General features: G+C 43.0%; 1 protein-coding gene across 3 annotated transcripts in view; it reads left to right on the top strand.

The window, feature by feature from the left end:
- PEAK1 (pseudopodium enriched atypical kinase 1) overlaps nucleotides 1-18,499 on the top strand; it is a 60,516-nt gene extending 42,017 nt beyond the window's left edge. For 2 of the 3 annotated variants that reach the window (XM_083183598.1, XM_083183599.1), the window contains exons 2-5: nucleotides 6,495-9,104; nucleotides 12,790-12,998; nucleotides 14,407-14,873; nucleotides 15,883-18,499. In XM_083183598.1, coding sequence (XP_083039724.1) covers nucleotides 6,598-9,104; nucleotides 12,790-12,998; nucleotides 14,407-14,873; nucleotides 15,883-17,055 — 4,356 coding nt within the window. In that variant the 5' untranslated portion in view covers nucleotides 6,495-6,597 and the 3' untranslated portion in view covers nucleotides 17,056-18,499. Of the gene's footprint in view, nucleotides 1-2,402; nucleotides 2,815-6,494; nucleotides 9,105-12,789; nucleotides 12,999-14,406; nucleotides 14,874-15,882 lie in introns of those variants that run through there. The other variant, XM_083183597.1, reaches the window with a different exon arrangement.
- The last annotated feature ends 718 nt before the right edge of the window (nucleotides 18,500-19,217 follow it).

The following is a 19,217-nucleotide window of genomic DNA, read 5'->3' as shown; positions in this document are numbered from 1 at the left end:
AGCTATGAACTCAGCACAACCGCCAAGGTGTGCCGGGCATAGCACCAGGTTTTCAACCCTGGCCCTTGGGTGCCCCTGAGGGTGGGCACTCCAGGGACCCGGGCAGGGCTGACTAGTTTGGAGGTTAATGCTATGGCCCCAGGGACCGATATAAATGTGTATGGCACGTGTATGTTGAAACCCGATGAGTTTAAACTCGTCAGAAACAAGGGAGCTTATTAAATTTACCGCTAATTATTTTTTTACAATTTGGGATGACCTTTATCTGTGTCTTGTTCTGCGCCTTTGGATCTTTGTGTGTTGAGGGCTGTTTTATCTATTTTTACTATTGGTCCTTGAATAAAATCCTGAGATATCAGTCCAAGATTTATTTCTTTGTGTCTTGACTCTTAATATTTAATGTGAAGCTTCGGGTCTATAAACATAAGCCATGGTTTATTTATTTACTTTGTGTCCTTTTATGGGATAAGTAAAAATTTAGATTTTCGCTAATCCCAATTCTTTTGTCTTTATTCTAGTCCTTGTATAGAATAACAATACAGTGTACTAATTCGCAAATACAGGTGACCTGCCAATGAAGTGTTAGGTGAGAGGAGATACTGGAATTTTTCCCTGTTTTAATAGACATTACCATAAATAAGTTAAACCACAATTAATTTGGCAAAGACACAGTTTTATTTGGAGGTGGAAGGTCCAATTCACTATGTCTGATTTCTATGTGTGTTCCTTTAATTTCTTTGCTTGTTGGGGCTCTATTCCAAACATAAGCGTTTGCAATTTTTCCTGAAAGCTCTGGTATTATTTATTAAAAGCATAGTCCTCTGAATGACATAGTGCAATAGTATAATGTATCCTTGAATGAGCTGTCCATTAACAGGGGAAGAGGATCTGACTATAATGGGAATGGGATCCCTCAGGAATCCTATGATCTTCTTGATTAATATCCACCCCATGGGAACCTCCCTTTGTAGTGTACACACCATTAGAGACTCTAATGTAAGACCTTAGCTGGTTGAATTACCAAGCTCTTCTTCCTTGCATGTGTATACAGTACTGTACATTCTCTATTTCCCTCTTAAATTAACAAAGCTATTTGATTCTCTTAAATGTGGTGGCAAGGACTTTAGGCCGTCAGTGAAATAATAGATATCAGTGACCATTCCAGAAGTGACAGGTGTTTCATTCTAGAGGCCTTTTTTTTATTTTGAGAGCGAGAGAGAGAGAACTCAATGTAGAGTTGGGAACACTTTTGTCTCATTTCTGGCTTTCCATTATGTAAATACTTATTTGGTTGATAAAGAGACAGATTGATAGCACAGCCAGTTTTTAGGATCCTGAATAAGAGACACTGGGTGAATAGGGATTGCAGGCCAGGCATTGCACCAAAGGGGGTGAAAGTACAGAGGAAGACATGTGCAGAGAAACATTCTCTTTATAAACAGCAGAGTATTGAAGAGGAAAGCTGGAAATACAGAGGCCTATTTCATGCAGCTATAACAGTGAATGTCTTTATTGCTGAAATAAAATAGATTATTGCTGAAATGTATTAGAAAATAGCACCAAGGGAGTAGAGTGATACTATGGTGGCACAGCAGGGGTTAATGTGGCATATTTCTGGGCCTGTCTGAGGGGACAAGCACATGCATGACCTGGCTAGACTTTTTTGGTTCAACACTTGGTAAGAGAAAAATAAATAGAAAGATAACTGTTAAAAATAGAATAAAAGATTAAAAAAAAATAATTGATACATACATTCATTCGTTCATTCATTCATATCACCATTCTGTTGCTCTGCCTGGGGTATTGAATCTTGCTGTCCTCTATCTTTCTGACCATAGGGCTTACCACTTTATAATAACATTTTAAACAGTTCAAAATCAACATACATTTAAGAAGCCCGTGCATCCAATGTATTTATTTATTATTTATTTACAGTTTCTTATATAGCGCAGCAGATTCCGTTGCGCTTTACAATAGTAATATAGTGCTAACGGGGTCTTTTCATATACAACATTACATTCCTAGAAGTTCACATATGCAGAATTCTGCTTCTTTGGCTCCTTGGGTTTAGTAACCCTTCCAATATCCTACAGCCATCGCTGTCCCAGTGTACCTCTCACCTGGAATTGCACACATTAGATTTGTGTTCCACTGCATTCCATGCATCATTTTGTCACTGTTTATTTTCTATGTATAATGTGTATTTTTTTCTCACAATAATATATGTAATATGTAAAATGTTGCTGCTGTTTGCCAACATAATACATACAATACATGAGAGCACCATTATGTGTGTGTTTATGCAGAGGGTGCCTGTGTGTGAGGGAAAGGAAATGTGTGCCTGCCTCTTTCAGGAAATGATTTGCTTGCAGCTCTTACCATTCCCTGCAGGGGGAGAGTGAGCTAGAGAGTCAGACACACTGGCAGTGACACACACACACACACACACACGCAGAGAGGGACACACACACAGCACAGGCCAGCAAGCATACATACACAGACCAAGCACCAATGCACACTGGATAATACTGACACACACAGCACTGAAACATACAGCACTGACACTGTCCTGTTAGATTTGCGTTTCAAACACAATGCTGTCAAGCTAATGCATGGATATGTCAAAGCTGACAGCTCCAACACACTGAGGTCTCTTGGCTTCAGCCACAGATTGCTCCGACACATACATACAGACATACACACAGTTTTTTCTCATACAGTACATGCCCCTCTCTGTCACATACATATTCAGCTGATCAGCGCAGTGTGACCATCTTTGCTCAGCAGGGACAGATCAGCTAAACGTCTGTTCTGGTGAGTGCTGGAATTGCTGTGGTTTTATGTGAATGTGTGGGATTGATGTGCAGGAACAGAATGTGTTACATACAATAGACACTCGTAACGTAAGCTCTTTGGCAGTGGATGGGTGATTTTCAGATTGCTCGCATAGGAGGCTTAATGAAGTAATACCCTGCATATCCTTGCTAGGAAGGTTTGGTAAAGGACATTGATAAAGCCGTGTCCTGTATATGTGTGTGTGTGATGTGAGTACCTTTGGGGGGGGGGGGGGGGGGGTGTTAGTGATAGCCTGGTATTCTGTCTCAGAGCACAAAGGGTCCACATCTGTAGTTCTGCAGTAATATCTGTGCTGTGGTCTGCTGGTCAGTGGCAGGATGTGGGTTAATGAAGAACTGTTCTGACAGGAATTTTTAGAGGAGGATCCGCCAGTCCCTAGTAATTGCAGGGTTAATGGAGAGATACTCTTTAAAAGTCTGGTTTGGGTAGAATTTAACAGTGATGCTCTATGGGTCTTTGACTGGGTGTTGAGCCTCCTCCCCCCATATTGTCCTGTAAATAGCACATACTTTCCCTGCTCCCAGACTGACCCCCCCAGACATACCGAGCATTCCTGTAACTCTTCCCAGGCCCAGGAGGCAGGGAACATGGACCTATATGCACAAATGTACATACACGTATACACTGTGCTGTCACACATCTATACAGACACGCAGTCTGCCTACTGTCACAGGCACATGCTCTGCTTTGTCAAACTTGGAACCTCTTACTGTACATATGTGGTGAAGCGCGCACACACAAGACAATGTATACAGTATGACAATGTATTCCATCTGTGTGCCAGGTAGCGATAAGTGAATACACCCTAGGGCAAGTTGTCTCACTAACATTTAAGAATAAGGTGTTGCAAATGCTAATGTATAACTCACTTAGGAATTTGTATTGAGAGATGGAGCCCGTCACATATATTTTATGCCGGTGTCTTGTCTGTGGCCTGAATGTGAGCATTTTTAATAAAGCATGGCTCTACCAAAGAGTTAATAGAGAGATGGTCTGCAGTACTCTGGCAGGGGAGGGTTCTCTCTCACACCCATGTGTGATTCAGAGGCAGGACGTTGAGGTGATGGGGGGGTATTTCCAGTGTCCAGACCCTTAATGTCTTCCTTCCTCACTGAGCGGAAACAAATAGTAGGGAACAGCTAATATTGCTAATACTAACTGCAGATGAGGCTTGGGCCTGCCTTAGGGTGCTGAGAGGTCAGTAGATTATTAAAGAATGTTACAAGATTAGAAATAAACCTGTATATTGAGAACATCTGGAGATGTTAGTAGAATTTTAAGATGGAAATAAAATAATTTTAGTTGTGAGGTCGGGGTTAAATTGTTTTACAGACAGGAGGTGGATGGGAATAGTTTTGTTACCATTGAAAAAGTCATTCATTAGAAATGTCAGACATTTTGCAAATGTTAAAAAAAATTACTGAAGTGCATCAGTCACACAAGAGGAAGGATGTTGTCAGTCATACTGGAAAATACTCATAGCCACTTATGCTTACAAATATAAAGCTGTGGGAATTCTCAGCCCTGATTATATGCAAGGGCATCTTAAAAATAGTGTGTGTGTGTAAAAAGGACTAAAACCCTTTCATCTGATTGTACAAGCTTGTTTTCTATGTGACAGCTAGTGAGGGGGTGTTTGGCTCTGCAATCTTCTCTCTCTCTCTCTCTCTCTCTCTCTCTCTCTCTCTCTATATCTATATCTATAGATAGATATACACACACATTTTCTATTATTTATTAACCATTTCTTATATAGCGCATACATATTCGGCAACGCTTTACAGAGTTTAGTAGAACAGTCACATCAGTCCCTGCCCCAGTGGAGCTTACAATGTATATTCCCTACCACATGTACACACGCACACAGACATTCTAGGGTTCATTTTGTTGGGAGCCAATTAACCTACCAGTATATTTCTATGAAACAAATAGTTTGGCAGAGCATAGTTTGATCGGGAGTGTGCTACCAGCATTCAAATTGTCAAATTCAGCAGTTGTGTAACGGAGGCACACTCTTTATTGTAATGGTGTAGTATATCTGTTCAATTGCTTTAATAAAACAAAGTGAGATTTGCTAGATCAGTTGTTGCTTTTGCTTGTACAGGGTGTTTAAAAAAAGAGTAACTGTAACCTTGTCCATCACACTCCAAGCATTGTCATTGCTTGTGGTGCTGCTGGGTCTGCCGGAATGTCCTTTATTATGAGCCATGGACCCTGTTTTTCGGAACATTTCCTCTCAAGACAGGATAGTTTTGTTTGGTGATGGATGTCTCTGGAAATTGTCTTGAAATGCAGTTTTTACAGATGCCAGGGAAGGCCCGCCATTCCATCCCATGCTGAAATAATGTTCCAAACACCATGCATGGTCATGGATGGCATACTGTGGCATGCCGACTGTCACTCTGTCTACTGTAAAGCCCCATACACTCTAGAGCTGGGGTAGCCAACTCCAGTCCTCGAGAGCTACCAACAGTTAATGTTTTCCAGGTCTCCTCACAGAATCACAAGTGAAGTAATAAGCTCTACCTGTGGATCTTTGAAAATGTTTCAACTAGTAATGAGTGCACCTGTGCAGCAGCTAGGTTGTCTGGAAAATGTGAACTGTTGGTAGCTCTCGAGGACCGTAGTTGGCTACCACTGCTCTAGAGCATATAGTGAAATATATTGCTCAGAAAGGGCCTTCTGAGCGATATCGTTCCCTAAATCGTCTAGTATGTATAATCAATATCATTACCGATGCATGCTCCCACGCGTCGTTAACAATGATTTTTGTCTACTGAACTTGCAGGTCAAATTGGCTATATAGCCATATGTTCTTCATGTACAGCGACCACCGGTGAGCTAACTGAATGATATTGGCGTTGTATACGCTTAATAGAGGCCAGCCACGGCCTATATTGTTAACTGTATGTTCCCATAGTTGAGAGATTATTTGTACCTACCTATGCGCAAACATTTCTGAGAACACCTAGAGCACATGTATTGCATAGAACAGGACAGGCCAACCTGTGGCTCTCCAGATGTTATGAAACTACAAATCCCAGCATGCCTTGCCACAGTTTTAACACTCCCTTATAGCAAAACTGTGGCAAGGCATGATGGGATTTGTAGTTTGACAACATCTGGAGAGCCAGGTTGGCCAGTTCTGGCATAGAATGTATGCATATTGTATTGTTATAAACTGGACTGGTAGTAGCAGAAAGGTGGCGGAAAGTGATGGACATACCGGAGCAGTGACTGGGCAATGGAAAGTTGTGCACACAAGAATGGTCCATTCTGTGGGAGTGTTATGGGAGTGTCAATGCAAGCAACTGCATTCCCAGACACACAGACGCAAATGCATGATGCTTTGGACAGATGGAGAAACTGCATCTGCCATAGGGCTGGGTCAAATTTAATGATGTTGCGTCTGGCCTGCACACTATTTGCATAAACTAGCAGATGGGCGGCCGCCAGAACATGCTGCTGTATTAACTTTTTTGGGGCCCAATATCTCAAAGCATTATTAAAGCTATAAGATTATAAAAATTGTATCCATGTATTGCAGATGAATGGGTTGACATTAGATATAATCACTTAAATTGCTTGTTTATGTCTCATGTATTGCTCAATATTAATAAGCATATTTTTCTCTCCAGGTTTGTGAAACGGTTATTTCACCTATTACTGTATTCTGCCCTATGACTTTCTGACTGTTTTCCACTTCGTGCCCTGGTGCCATGCTTTGCAGTACCAGTGATCATGTCTGCTTGCGGCTCATTTACAGAGCATGTCTGGAAACCAGGAGAGTGCAAGAACTGTTTTCAGCCCAAAGGACAGCACCAATTGGTAGCTCTTGGCAGAGGCAATTTTGTCCAGCCCCCTCCACCCCCTCCGCCACCACCTCCCTACCGAGCACATCATGCCAAAGTCAGCGTCAACCAGCGACCACGTGCCACCACAGGATTCAGACCACCTGTAGCCAAGAAACCCACAATAGCTGTGAAGCCCACCATGATGGCTGTGGATGGAGCAATGGGCCATCCATTACCAGGGCAAGCTAGATCACCACTGCCTCCTCAAAACACCCGAACCCAAGCCCCAGCTGTTGTATGTAATGAAGATAGGGCAAACAACAACACAGGATTAGAATCGGTAGTCACAAATAACAACCATGTGGGTAGCAGTGGGCTCACCGAGGTTTTGAAGGAGATAGCAGGATTGGGTGGCCCATGTCATCCTATGCCTCCCTTAGAAGGAACAGCTCGAGAGAACTTTCTATGTCGGATCAACCAATGTTATCGACGCTCTTTAGAGAGAAAGCCACCAACCAGCTGTCTATCTGGAGGTCGTCATGAAGGCTCTGCCCCAAAGAAAGTTGTTCGACGAGTAGCATTAAGTGGGGAAGAGGGTGCAGTCATTGGATTGGATGGTGGACGCTTTTGCTATCCAGAATTCTCCAGTGGTGATGACAGCTGGGGTGATGAAGATGAAGAAGAGAGAGGGGAGCGGGAGAGCTGGGAAGAGAGTGATGAGGAACTCTTAGCTATGGAGATTCGCATGAGGGGACAACCACGATTTGCAAATCTGCAAGGTGGCAGCCTGTCTCCAGTGCCAGGCAGACTAGGGAGACGAGAAAAGTGGAACACTGTGCCACTACGCCAAAAGTCATTGCAAAGAGTATGTGCAGTGGACTATGATGATAGCTATGATGAGATCCTAAATGGCTGTGATGTGGGAGGAGAGGGTGAAAGGAATATGATATTACCTTCCCCTGATACATCAATGGTTGATTCTCTGTCATGCCCTCCATCCTCTTCCACCTCATCTTCCTCTTCTTCTTCCTCTGGAGGACTCTTTTGCAATGGAAGTGTAGTTATGGAAAATGCAGCAGCTGCTGGGCCAGATGATACAAAACAAGAAATTATTCAAGATATGGGTATGGCTCAGGCACAGCCATATCGTGTGGTAAGCTTGGAGCAGCCAGTCTGTAAGCCATACACTGTAGTAGATGTATCCGCTGCTATGGCTGGAGACTGCCCTTCTCGTTTGAGCACTAGACTTAAAAAGTCTAGCTCTACACGCTACCAGGAGGTTTGGACTTCAAGTACTAGCCCTCGACAGAAGCTTGCGAAAACTGAAACTGTAGAAGCTCCTAAACGAAACTGTTACAAGTCTGCTCCAACTTCTCCTACCACTGGTCTGAGTGCCCATACTGTACCTGTCCGCTCGCCCAATCTATCTGAAATCAAATTCAACAGTTATAACAATGCAGGAATGCCACCTTTTCCTATTATCATTCATGATGAACCAGAATATGCCCACAGTTGTAAAAGCGCTGACAAAGTTCCCATCCTCATCAATCCTAGTGCTTATGATAACTTGGCTATTTACAGAAGTTTTGTGGGTGCTGGTGGAGTTTTCCCACCACCTCCAGACAAGGAAAAGCATCATTCTGGAAGCATAGTTAGTAATCCTTATGAAGAAATAGAAACAACTGCAAGAGCACAAAAAAAAGAGGAATCTGGTGTTGGGGTCTCCCAAGAGACAAGTGGTTGTCCCAGAGAGAGTGCCAATCGTGTACTTTCACAGATTGTGGCATCAATTCAACCACCTCGTTCTCCACCAGAAGCTTTGACTCCTGAATCTGGGAGCAGCGATGAACATCGTCCACCAGAGACTCAATCAGATCCAGAACTCCCTGCATGCTCTTTAGGAAGGCCGAAAACTCTGTTTTCCTCCCAGAGTCAAACTTTTGGAACTATTAGCGGGAACAAAACATCTCCAGCACTTTCCAGTGATGATAGTCCAACTGTGTCAGCAACCACAGAACCTCTTCCACCCTTCCCACCTCCACGTTCCACTTCTTCACCCTATCATGCCAGCATGTTGCACAAACACTTTGCAACTCGTGGAAAACCAGTGGGAACTAACCGTCCTTTACCAATCGACTCTGCAACACAGCCACGCCGACCAGCGGATGGCAAGCCACGCCGTTGGATATCCTTCAAAAGTTTTTTCAGGAGGAAGAAAGAGGGAAGTGGACAAGGGGGCGGTGAGGACAGAGGAGAGGAAGGCAAACTAGTCGGACTTGATGGTACTGTTATTCACATGCTTCCACCACCTCCAGTACAACGACACCAATGGTTCAGCGAAAGTCGAGCAGAGCCTGGGGAGAAGCCATCTATTGTGTTTGTGTATCGATCAGAAGAAGAGCGAGCAGCAGTCAGTCCACAGGACAGCGGGGGTACTGAGACCAGGTCTAGCAGGTAAAATACTCTTTATAGTAAATCATGTGTTGTATTGTATTTGAGAAGACATTTTATTGTAAAATTCATTATAAGAAGGGCAACTTACTGGATTGTTTGAGGTTTGAAATTCATAAATACTCACAGAAAATAAAATGCAACATACTACATCCATGTGCAATGGAACCTCTATTCCGGTATTCAGTTACCCCCGATCATTGGTCGGGAGTAATTGTCTCGCCGTCAGCTATTCTATTAGCCCCGATAAGCCGACATGTGCCACAGCTTATCTGAGATTTTGTATCACCTGCCTCCGGCAAGCGAAGCAACAGCCCCATTTTAATGGAGTGAAAACATTTTGGATTACAATACACTTTGTATATTGTCTGGATGATGCATATTTTGTGCCATTTAAAAACATTAGGACAGTTTAAAAGTAGTGATGATATTCTTCTGACATAGACATGTAATTTGTAAACCAACAAAGACATATCATTTAAAAATAACATTTATTTAAAAAAAACAATAGTTGTCTGTATAAAGTTTTAATATCAAGTAAGATGTGTCAATTATTAGGCAGAATTGTTTTTTTTTTCATGCAAATGCAACAGGCCACAATTACACGAAGACTGTGACAGTCTATAATAGGTACTTGTCACTGTGACTCCTGTGCGAGGATTAGAAGTTAATTACTGCATAACCTCTTCTTAATCAAAATGTCCTAGTATGTAGTAAGTAGGGAAGACTTCCACTTACATAAATCTGAGAATTGTGCATTTTCTTGCCAGCTCACGTCTGGCTATAAGCTTCATGCATGTAACAAGGGGGCTTAATGCAGAAAGCATATATATATATGAGTCAATGTCGGTAACCCTTTAGGCATTTAGGGGTAGATTTATTAAGCCCGGTGAAGTGATAAAGTGTCTGGTTTTTAGCGCCGGCCAATCAGCTCCTAACTGTTATTTTTCAAACCAAGCCTGTAACTTTACAGTTAGGAACTGATTGGCCGGTGATAAAAACCAGACACTTTATCACTTTGCCGAGCTTAATAAATCTGGCCCAATGTCACCTATAGAAGTAAGTAAAATCCTTTCACATCTTGGGTCTGATGTAATTAAGCCTAGAGAAGTGATAAAGTGGAAGGTGAGAACTATCAACCAATTCACTCATAACTATCACTTTTCAAAATCAGCCTGTAGCTTGTCAGTAAGGTGCTGACAAGCTGCTGCATTATTACCTTCCACTTTATCGCTTCCCTTCATCAGCTCCATTGTCCTGCATTATATAACGTTTCCTATCAAGGATAGATTTAAATTGCAATCAGGCTAATTACAAAACATTTACCACACACCAAATCTAAATGAATGCTTATTACTCATCAGGTAGTGTGGTAGATTAGCTGCAGTGTGCACCAGTTATTAATAAAAGATTGTTTCAAGTATCAATAATACATCTTACCTCTTTTGACTACATATGTACAAGTTGAATATCATGTTGAAAACTATAGTAATCAGAGCCTGTCTCAGTCTTTGATCTGGAATTGAACCGCAAAAGTATCCATCCCATCCCCTTTATCTCTGGTAAAGGTTTTAGGAGCAGGTTTCTGTAGACCTTTAAGTATTTCCCTCTGCAAACATCTGAATATAATGTAAAAGATGTGGCACACCATAAATTTATTTAATTATTCAGTTTCCGTTGCGCTTTACAATAGTAGACAGAGATAAAACAAACTGGGTAACAACAGACAGACTTGGAGGTAGGAGGGCCCTGCTGCAAGCTTACAATCTATAGGGACATAGGAGGGAAACACAAGGACAGGCATCAGTAATAGCATAGCAGTCCCACCAAGTTACAAGTCCAGAAGGGAAGCTATACAATACATAAGTGCCTCAGAGGGTTATGCGTGTAGAACTTAAATATGATAGGCTTGCCTGAAGAGGTGAGTTTTCAGGGAGCACTTGAAAGTTTGGAGCAAGCTGAGCGTCTTATTGACCATAACCTTGGTACAATACAATATCCTTTGCAGATAGTCTGTATACAATTGAATTATATCTGATAGCAGTACTTTAAGTATGCTGTGAGTCTTAAATAACGGTGCTATCGTATAATGATAATATCTTTGTTCCATAAGGCATATTGATGTATATACATAACACTAATGCCCCGTACATATGGTTAGAGCAAAATCAAATCGAATGGACATCGAAAGGTTTTCAGCCGCATTCAGTGCTGATTCGATCCCGATACGTGGCACCACGGCATCAAAATTGAATAGAAAAATACACTGTGCAGGCAAGACTATATAGTATAGATCTGTACTATATAGTCCAAATCGAAAGTGTTTTGCTTGCCATTTGATTCAATCCCAATCGAATCGAATTGCAAATAAAATCGCACCGTGTGAACACCCCTTAAACCAGACTCCTAATATTTGCTCTAAATATGTATCTTTACAAACACACTAATGGTCCATACACACTGGGCGACTATGCCCAGCGTGTATGAACAGCGATGATGACAATCACCGCTGCGGGGAAAGCCGCTCAGTACATACACACTGAGCGGCTTTCCCCCTGCCCGGCGCAGACGGAGGGGGCAGGACGGCTTTGCATAGCGCAGAGCTATGCAAAGCCGTCCTCAAAGCCACTCATCTGCTGGTATAACCAGCAGATGAGCGGCTTTCCCAGCAATGATGCAGGAGCGTGCAACAGCGCACATCGCCGGGCCATACACACTGGGCGGCTTTGAGCAGAAAGCCGCTCAAACCTACTGTTTTGAGCGACTTTTAGCTCAAAGTCGCCCAGTGTGTATGAGCCTTTACAGGAGTCCCAACAAGGTAACTCTTCCAGACCATATTAAGAAGTCCTGTTTTATCCAGAAATGCACCACAGCCCAGAGTATCCTCAGTAGCTGAAAGATCTGGGCGTCTTTTTAGCAGTTTAGATCTATCTATCTGCATACTGACACACTTCCTACAGTGTAACCACTCCTTCCTCTTCTGTTTCTGTGCTTATTATATGCTCTTAGTTCAGTCTACCTCTATTACCAGTATTTCCTTTCTTGTTTTTTTATTTTATTCACTCTAAAAATTCAATAATCCTATCACTGAACCATTTTCCTGTCTCTTACCCACCAATCCTTTGCTATATACACACACACACACCTTACTTTCCTGGCCAGGTATGACTGCAGGGAGTGTGTGCAGTGAAGGAGGGTGAATACCCTTCCTCCTCCCTCTGTTTGTTATCAGCACTAGGTTAGGGGGTGGGAGTAGTGTGCTGAGCTGTCACAGGGGAGGGTGTCTGGTGACACTCCCTCTCAGGTACACGCAGCTTAGGTCAGACCTTAGGACAAATTGATCCCACTGAATCAGAGGTGACAATATCAGAGAATGGGGAACTGTGTCAGCAGCAGGACTCGGTGAGACAGTGCCTGCTTTTTATCATTCCTTCTCTTTTTAACCTAATGCTTTTAAATTTGTTTATTCATTAGTTGACACACGTTCTCTCCTCTCTCCATATCCTGCTTTTTATTCACTTTATTGTTTATTTCATTTTCTACTTTGATTCAGTTTTAGATTGTCTCATTGTTGTCCTGTTCTTGATGCTGAAAAAGCAAACTCATCTGTTTTTACCATACAGACATTACTGTAAAATGTTTTTGATCCTTTAATGTAATATAATACTTCTGTATGTATCCTGTATAGCATCTCTGTACGCAGTACACCTGATGACATGCCTGTACAAGGCTCTCCTTCCCTTGGACCCATTCTGCTCCTTGGCCCTGATGAGCAGACTGCGCCAAACAGTGCATCCCCGCCTGCTGATGATGAGGTTCATAATCATGAGGAGCCTGGCAATGCTTCTGACTGCTCATCTGACTGCAGCCCAGAGGGAGCCACCTATAGTAACTTGGGTGAGAGCCACAGTGCATCTTTCTGCAGCCAGACACTTAGAAATCAGTGCTCTGCCGTGATGCATAAATATGTATAACATTGCGTTCCTTCTTTTTCAATAAGCCATATTTGCACCCACAATTAAAAATGTTTATTATTTTGGCACTTTTTGTGTCCCTCGCAGCTGATTGGAAAGCTGCTGCAGGCAGACTAGCTGCAGTTCAAAAGTTCCCTGTCAGGTGTGGTATGGGAACTGACCATTAAGACATTAGATTGAGAATGATGGAGAATCCCTAGTTTCAGACACCTGCTATTCTGGTAGTTAGGGAAAGAGAATTTCTGTTACAAATACATCAATCGCTCATGTCTTTCCTTAATATCATATATGTATAGTGTTCATTCTAGCACTCACCATCTTTGAAAACCCATACAGTTCCCTTCCCTGCCTGGGGTGTCCCTGTCTGCTGTGGTGTTTCTAGCACAGGTCTGGTTTATAGGTGCTGATATACAGACCACACTGCTAGAATCACTACAGCAGACAGCGACACCCCAGGCAGGGAAGAGGAGCTGCATGGGTTTTCAAAGACGGCGAGTGCTGGAATGAACACTATGGGGGGTATTCAATGTAAGGGGAACGGCTGTCGAGCAAGCTCGACAGCCGTGCCCCTGTCCCGTTCTCGTTTTGCTCGCCTGGAGCTCGGCAGTCGGGATTCAATGTCCCGGCCGCCAAGCGGCGAGAAGGGGGCGTGGCCGAGAGTTGATGACAAAAATAGACGAGCTCCGGCCAGGAGCTCACCTATTTCCAGCTTTTCTTGGCAGAACGAGCCCGACAGCTTGTGCTGTCGGGCTCCTTCTGCACAAACCCCTGTTCAATGCTGTCGGGGAAGACAGCATTGAATAGGGCCCCGCAGCCATCTCCCCCGTCGGGAGATGGCTGCGGGAGCACGCCTAACATTGAATACCCCCATATATGTAAATGTTTAAAAATACAATAAATATACAGAGCTTACAATCATCATATTTCAGGTCAAACAGTGGCAGATATTTACCTATTGCCAACCACATGAGTTCAGTTCTTGCTTAGGACTCACACTTAAACATGATGGTGAAGTTATATTGGCAACATAGTTAAAATGCTGCAAATAACATTACAGCTGTGTGGTAATAAATTATAATCTGATTATTGAGTGTTACAAAAAGGCCCTGCTGGGGATAAAAAATAAATTCTGGTATATAGTTGTAGTCATTTAAAAGTCTATAACAGTGTACACTAAAGGTGTAATGGATTGAGTGGAGTGAAGCATGATAATCTTTTAAAAAGTAAATGTGTAAGAAAAAATAATAATAATAATAATATATATATATATATATATATATATACTTTATGAGGTGAGAAAATGATACATAATAAATCTTTTATATCCACAGGCCAGTCCCGTGCAAACATGATCCCATACAAGCAGCCTCGTCAGACTCGTGGAGGAAGCCCTCCTCTAGAACCAGAACCCCATCCAACCCCACCCCCCCTTCCAAAGAAGAATTTGACACCACGCCAGTCCACACCAGAAAGAGCACCTGGGACGTCATTGAACCTAGCCAACCCCACGTATGATACAGAGCGTAGCTGGGAAACTGGTGGAAATGAGTCGGGAGACTCCATAGAGCGAACAAAAAGTGGGGGGAGAATTGCTGAGCTACAGGCTGAGGCATTGCGTCGCTTCTTTGCCCGTTGTGAGGACATCTTCATGGCAGGGCAGAGAGAGCCTGTCAATTTTGGGCTGGAGAGTTGGCCAGACTTCCGACTAACAAGTCCCACACCATGTTGCCAAGCTGGAGATGCAGTGTATTACCGTGCATCATATGCACAGGACCCTGGCAATCTCTATGCTGTGAAGGTAATCCAATTCTTTTGTGAGTTACACATTTTAAAAAACAGTTAAAGCATGCGACTATGCTCCTTTACCATGCCAGCCTGCTACTACTATCTATTGTTGGTTTGTAGCTCACTGCATCAAAGACAACAAGAGCCCTGCTGGTATGCTTAGTTATATTGTATTGTCTCTGGTTAAGAATAATACCAACTATTGTGTAAGGTTTAATACCAAGTTTTACAGGGCTTTTGACCTGACGTTTATCACTAATGGTAACACGGATAGGAGAAGGCTGTAGAGTTGGAACACAGTTAAGTAGAACTTTTAGGTCATCATAGTCACATCCAGTGTAACTAATACCCCTTTCACACTGCACTTGTTAAATGGTATATTGACGTTTTTTCCCATTTTAAAACGTTTATGGCTGCAGTGGGAAAGCGCTAGAGTTCATTTACCGGTTAAAGATAACCTGTATTTAAAAACGTTTAAAAAGCAGAGTCCTACACGTTTCAGAGCCGTTTTTTATGCAGTGAGAATGGCTCTGAAACGGTATTTAGTAAAAACAACAGACTAAAGACCTGTGATAGGCTGTCCCCTGCATTCTGCCTTGAAACGTGTTCAGGGGATTAAACGGGTTGACTGATGTGAATGGTATTTAAACGGTAATCTACTGCAATTTGAAGGCTCAGACCCATTTTAAATACCGTTTCAAAATACCGTTTTTGAAACCGTTTAGGCAATGTGAAAGTGGTATAAGTATTTCATATTGTGTGAAATGTTGGGCTTCAGATAGCCTTTTTATAATACAAGGGTAATTTTACTGTACATGTGGACCAGGCCTCTGTCTCTCCAGGTGTTAGAAACTACAAGCATCAGTTTGCTCTACAATATTATAACTAGTAGAGCATGCTGGGACTTGTAGTTAGTTGGTTTAGAAAGGACAGCGTTAAAGTAAAGTATTAAGATTTTTAAGTCCATCTGTCAATAGTTTCCTTTACTTCATGCAATTGAACCTGGCCTGTGTTTTTCCCAGATCTGCCGCAGCAAGTCTAAACAAGCCCAGAAGCAATACTACCACTGTCTGGCAGTACGACAGGGCCTTTCAGAACATTTCAATATCCAACAGGACTGTGGACAATTTCTTGCTGAAGTACCTGCACGCCTGCTACCCTGGGAGGATCCTACTGTATCAGAAGAGGAGGAGGAAGAGCAAGAAGGAGCAAGTGTAGAGGTTTCTTCTAAAGAAAAGGAGGTACCAAATAAAAACCAAAAGCAGCCTCCAATCACTAATCAAGGCTCATTGGGTAAACGGAGGAGTCGGGTGGTAGTGATTACACGCGAGCCCCCCAGACAGACACTTGCAGATTTTGTACGGGAGGGTGACATTCAGCATCGCAGGGAGCCAGAGATATATGAACGACAAGTTTGCTTGTTGCTGCTCCAGCTGTGTGGGGCATTGGAGCATTTGAAGGCACAAGGTATTACTCACTGTGATCTCCGACTAGACAACATTCTGCTTACCAGCTGCCGGCCAGGTGAGTCAGGGTGTAGTTGTTCTTTTAGGTCTGATACACAAGAGCCAAATGAACATGACAAGGATACAAGTCCCTCTGAACAGAGAGCATTCCCTACGTGTGCTGGTCGACTTCTCCTGACCAACTTTAGCCAAGCTAAATTGAAAAGCCAAAGTGTCTGGCGTCCGAAGGGCTTGGGTGATCCATCACGGATGGCTCCAGAGATTGTAGGAGCAACACAGTACCGAAGAAGTGATGAGTTTCAGACTGGGATCCTAATTTATGAGATGTTGCACTTACCCAACCCTTTTCTGGATGAGGGCTTAAAGGAACGTGAATATGGATCCAGGGATTTACCAGCTGTGCCACGTCGTTCTCCATATTCACGTGGTCTAGGCCGCCTTGCAGGACTCCTTCTGCAGCATAGCCCATCAGATCGGCTACAGGTCGGGCAAGCTAAGGCAGCCCTGCGCTGCTTAATTTGGGGTCCGCAGGAAGAAGTGCTTCAAGGACCAGGATCTCTACAAAACTGGCTACAGGTGAAGAGGACATTGCTACTAATAAGGCTGGCAGAGCGAGCTCTTGAGAGGGAAGGTGGGGTAACTCTGGAGGACTGGTTGTGTTGTCAGTACCTGGCATTTGGCACAGCCCAGGGACTGGCACAGACTTTACGGCTACTGGAACAAAACTGAGTGGCATAGTCCACACTTAACCTTTCCCTACATGGTCTGTGTGCAATAGCTGGGAATACCCCATAAGGCTCTGTTTTAAGAAGCTTGAACGTCCAGTGTTATACCACTTCCTTCCTGCACAGTCAGGCAGATATCTGTATATGCATTACACTAATATATTATCTCAAACCCATTGTTTCTGAGACATGCAGAGTGTAATAAATAATAGACATAGTATAGACATTAATAGCAAACAGATTTCATTTTGATTAATATATTTACAAAAAAAAGAATGAATGGGAAAAAAAAGCTCTTGGTTTTGTACTGCCACATTTTACACTTTCTTAGTGAATCATTCTTTTTTACAACCTACATCGCTGTTCTATAAAACACTTTGTCATACTTCATATTATAGTTCTTTGCTAAAAAATCTGTTCATATTTACTAAGCAGCTTACAAAATGACATTATCTCCTACACTCGCCATAAAACGGATACCCGGTAAGTTACAAGTGATACTACTTTCAGACCGCAAATGCCGTGTCGCACACGGGATTAGGACACGGGTCCCATCCCCAGAGCAACACGGCAATGCGGTCTGAAAGTTCTGACACCGACACGGCATATTGCCGTGTCGGTGACGTCACTTGGGGCGGTGCTGGGCGGCGGCGCGTCATCGGGGGCTCGGGAGGAGGCAGTACTTGGAGCTGACAGTGCTGCCTCCTCCATACTGTGAACGGGACACGGGTCGCTCGACCCAGGCACCCGTTCACACCGCAGTTGACACGGGTCATAGCCGTGTTCAACCCTGGTCAATACTAGGGTTGAACACCCGTGTTGCTCGACCCGTGGTGCCCTTTTCAGACCGCACCATGACCCGTGTTTAGGCCCCGCGAACACGGCAATATGCCGTGTTCGGAGTGCGGTCTGAAAGGTACAGGCCACTCACTCACTTAGGAAGGAATACACAAGTTGAAGTGCACTAAGACACACTGCAGGAACTGCTCTTACATTGCATACTGTACACACACACACACATACACACAATCTGCCAGACTGTGGAGGGAGAGATTACCAGAAATAGTATTAATATAAAATGTTTTACTCTGAATGCTTTTAATACCATAAATCCATATTTATATTTATATGCAACCACACATGCAGTATTCATAAAGAACAACACCCATAGTGTTATAATTCATATATATATAACTATATATACACAATATGAAGACAAAAGTGTCCTTGACACTTCAGATTCTTAATCTAATCGTTAGTGGGTGGCTATTGTACCCAACTGCTCAGTACTTCCTCTGTTATAGGAGGTGAGCAGGGGCGGTCACCTGGTTAAGGTGGCCCATGCCCCCACCCCTCCTTTCTTTCTTTTGTTTTTGTTGTGGTACTTTTTCCTTATCTATACTGCTGATGTTCCTACAGTGGATGTGTTAATAAATCTGTTGACTCTTGGGGGATTTGGCTGAGTAATAACTTAATTTGGAACTGACACTTTATATTCAGATTTAGCACTTTTAAGTCCTGGAGAATGTAACTTATTTACCACAATTACCTGCTGGTCCTGGTGCAGAGCTGAACATACCCGTTCTTGGATGTTCTTGCACTCTTTTTAATCTGGTGCATGGGTCTTCAAACTGCGACCCTCCAGATGTTGTGAAACTACATGTCCCAGCATGCATTGCCACATTTTTTCCTATAAGAGAATGCCAAAACTGTCAGGGCATGCTGGGACATGTAGTTCCACAACATCTGGAGGGCCACAGTTTGAAGACCCATGCTCTGGTGAGTCATACATGTTTCAAGTACATCTACACTTACACATGGCCTGTAAGACTACTTTTACTACATAAGCATAGCTCAGTGGGACATGCAGAGTGGGGTACATACGGCTGTTTCCAGCACTGTTTTTTGCACCAGGTGTAATCTGGCACAGGTGCATCCTGATGCTGATAACAAAGCAAACAGGTTGGGCAAGAGACAGCTATACATATAGGTGAATACATGTATAGAGCAATGTGGGATTTCCGTCCATTTCTACATTAGATTCTTAGAGTTCTGTTTTTCTTTATTGAACTAGAGTTAGAATCTATCTTCATTTCATTGAGTCTACACAGTTAGAAGTATTTTAAAGACATTGTACCCTCTAATGATACTGTGGGCCTTAGCTTC

Source organism: Crinia signifera, chromosome 4 (genome assembly GCF_055691185.1).
Source record: "Crinia signifera chromosome 4, ASM5569118v1, whole genome shotgun sequence".
Taxonomy (NCBI): domain Eukaryota; kingdom Metazoa; phylum Chordata; class Amphibia; order Anura; family Myobatrachidae; genus Crinia; species Crinia signifera.
Note: the sequence above shows the minus strand (reverse complement) of the source record. Positions and strands in the feature narration are given on the sequence as shown.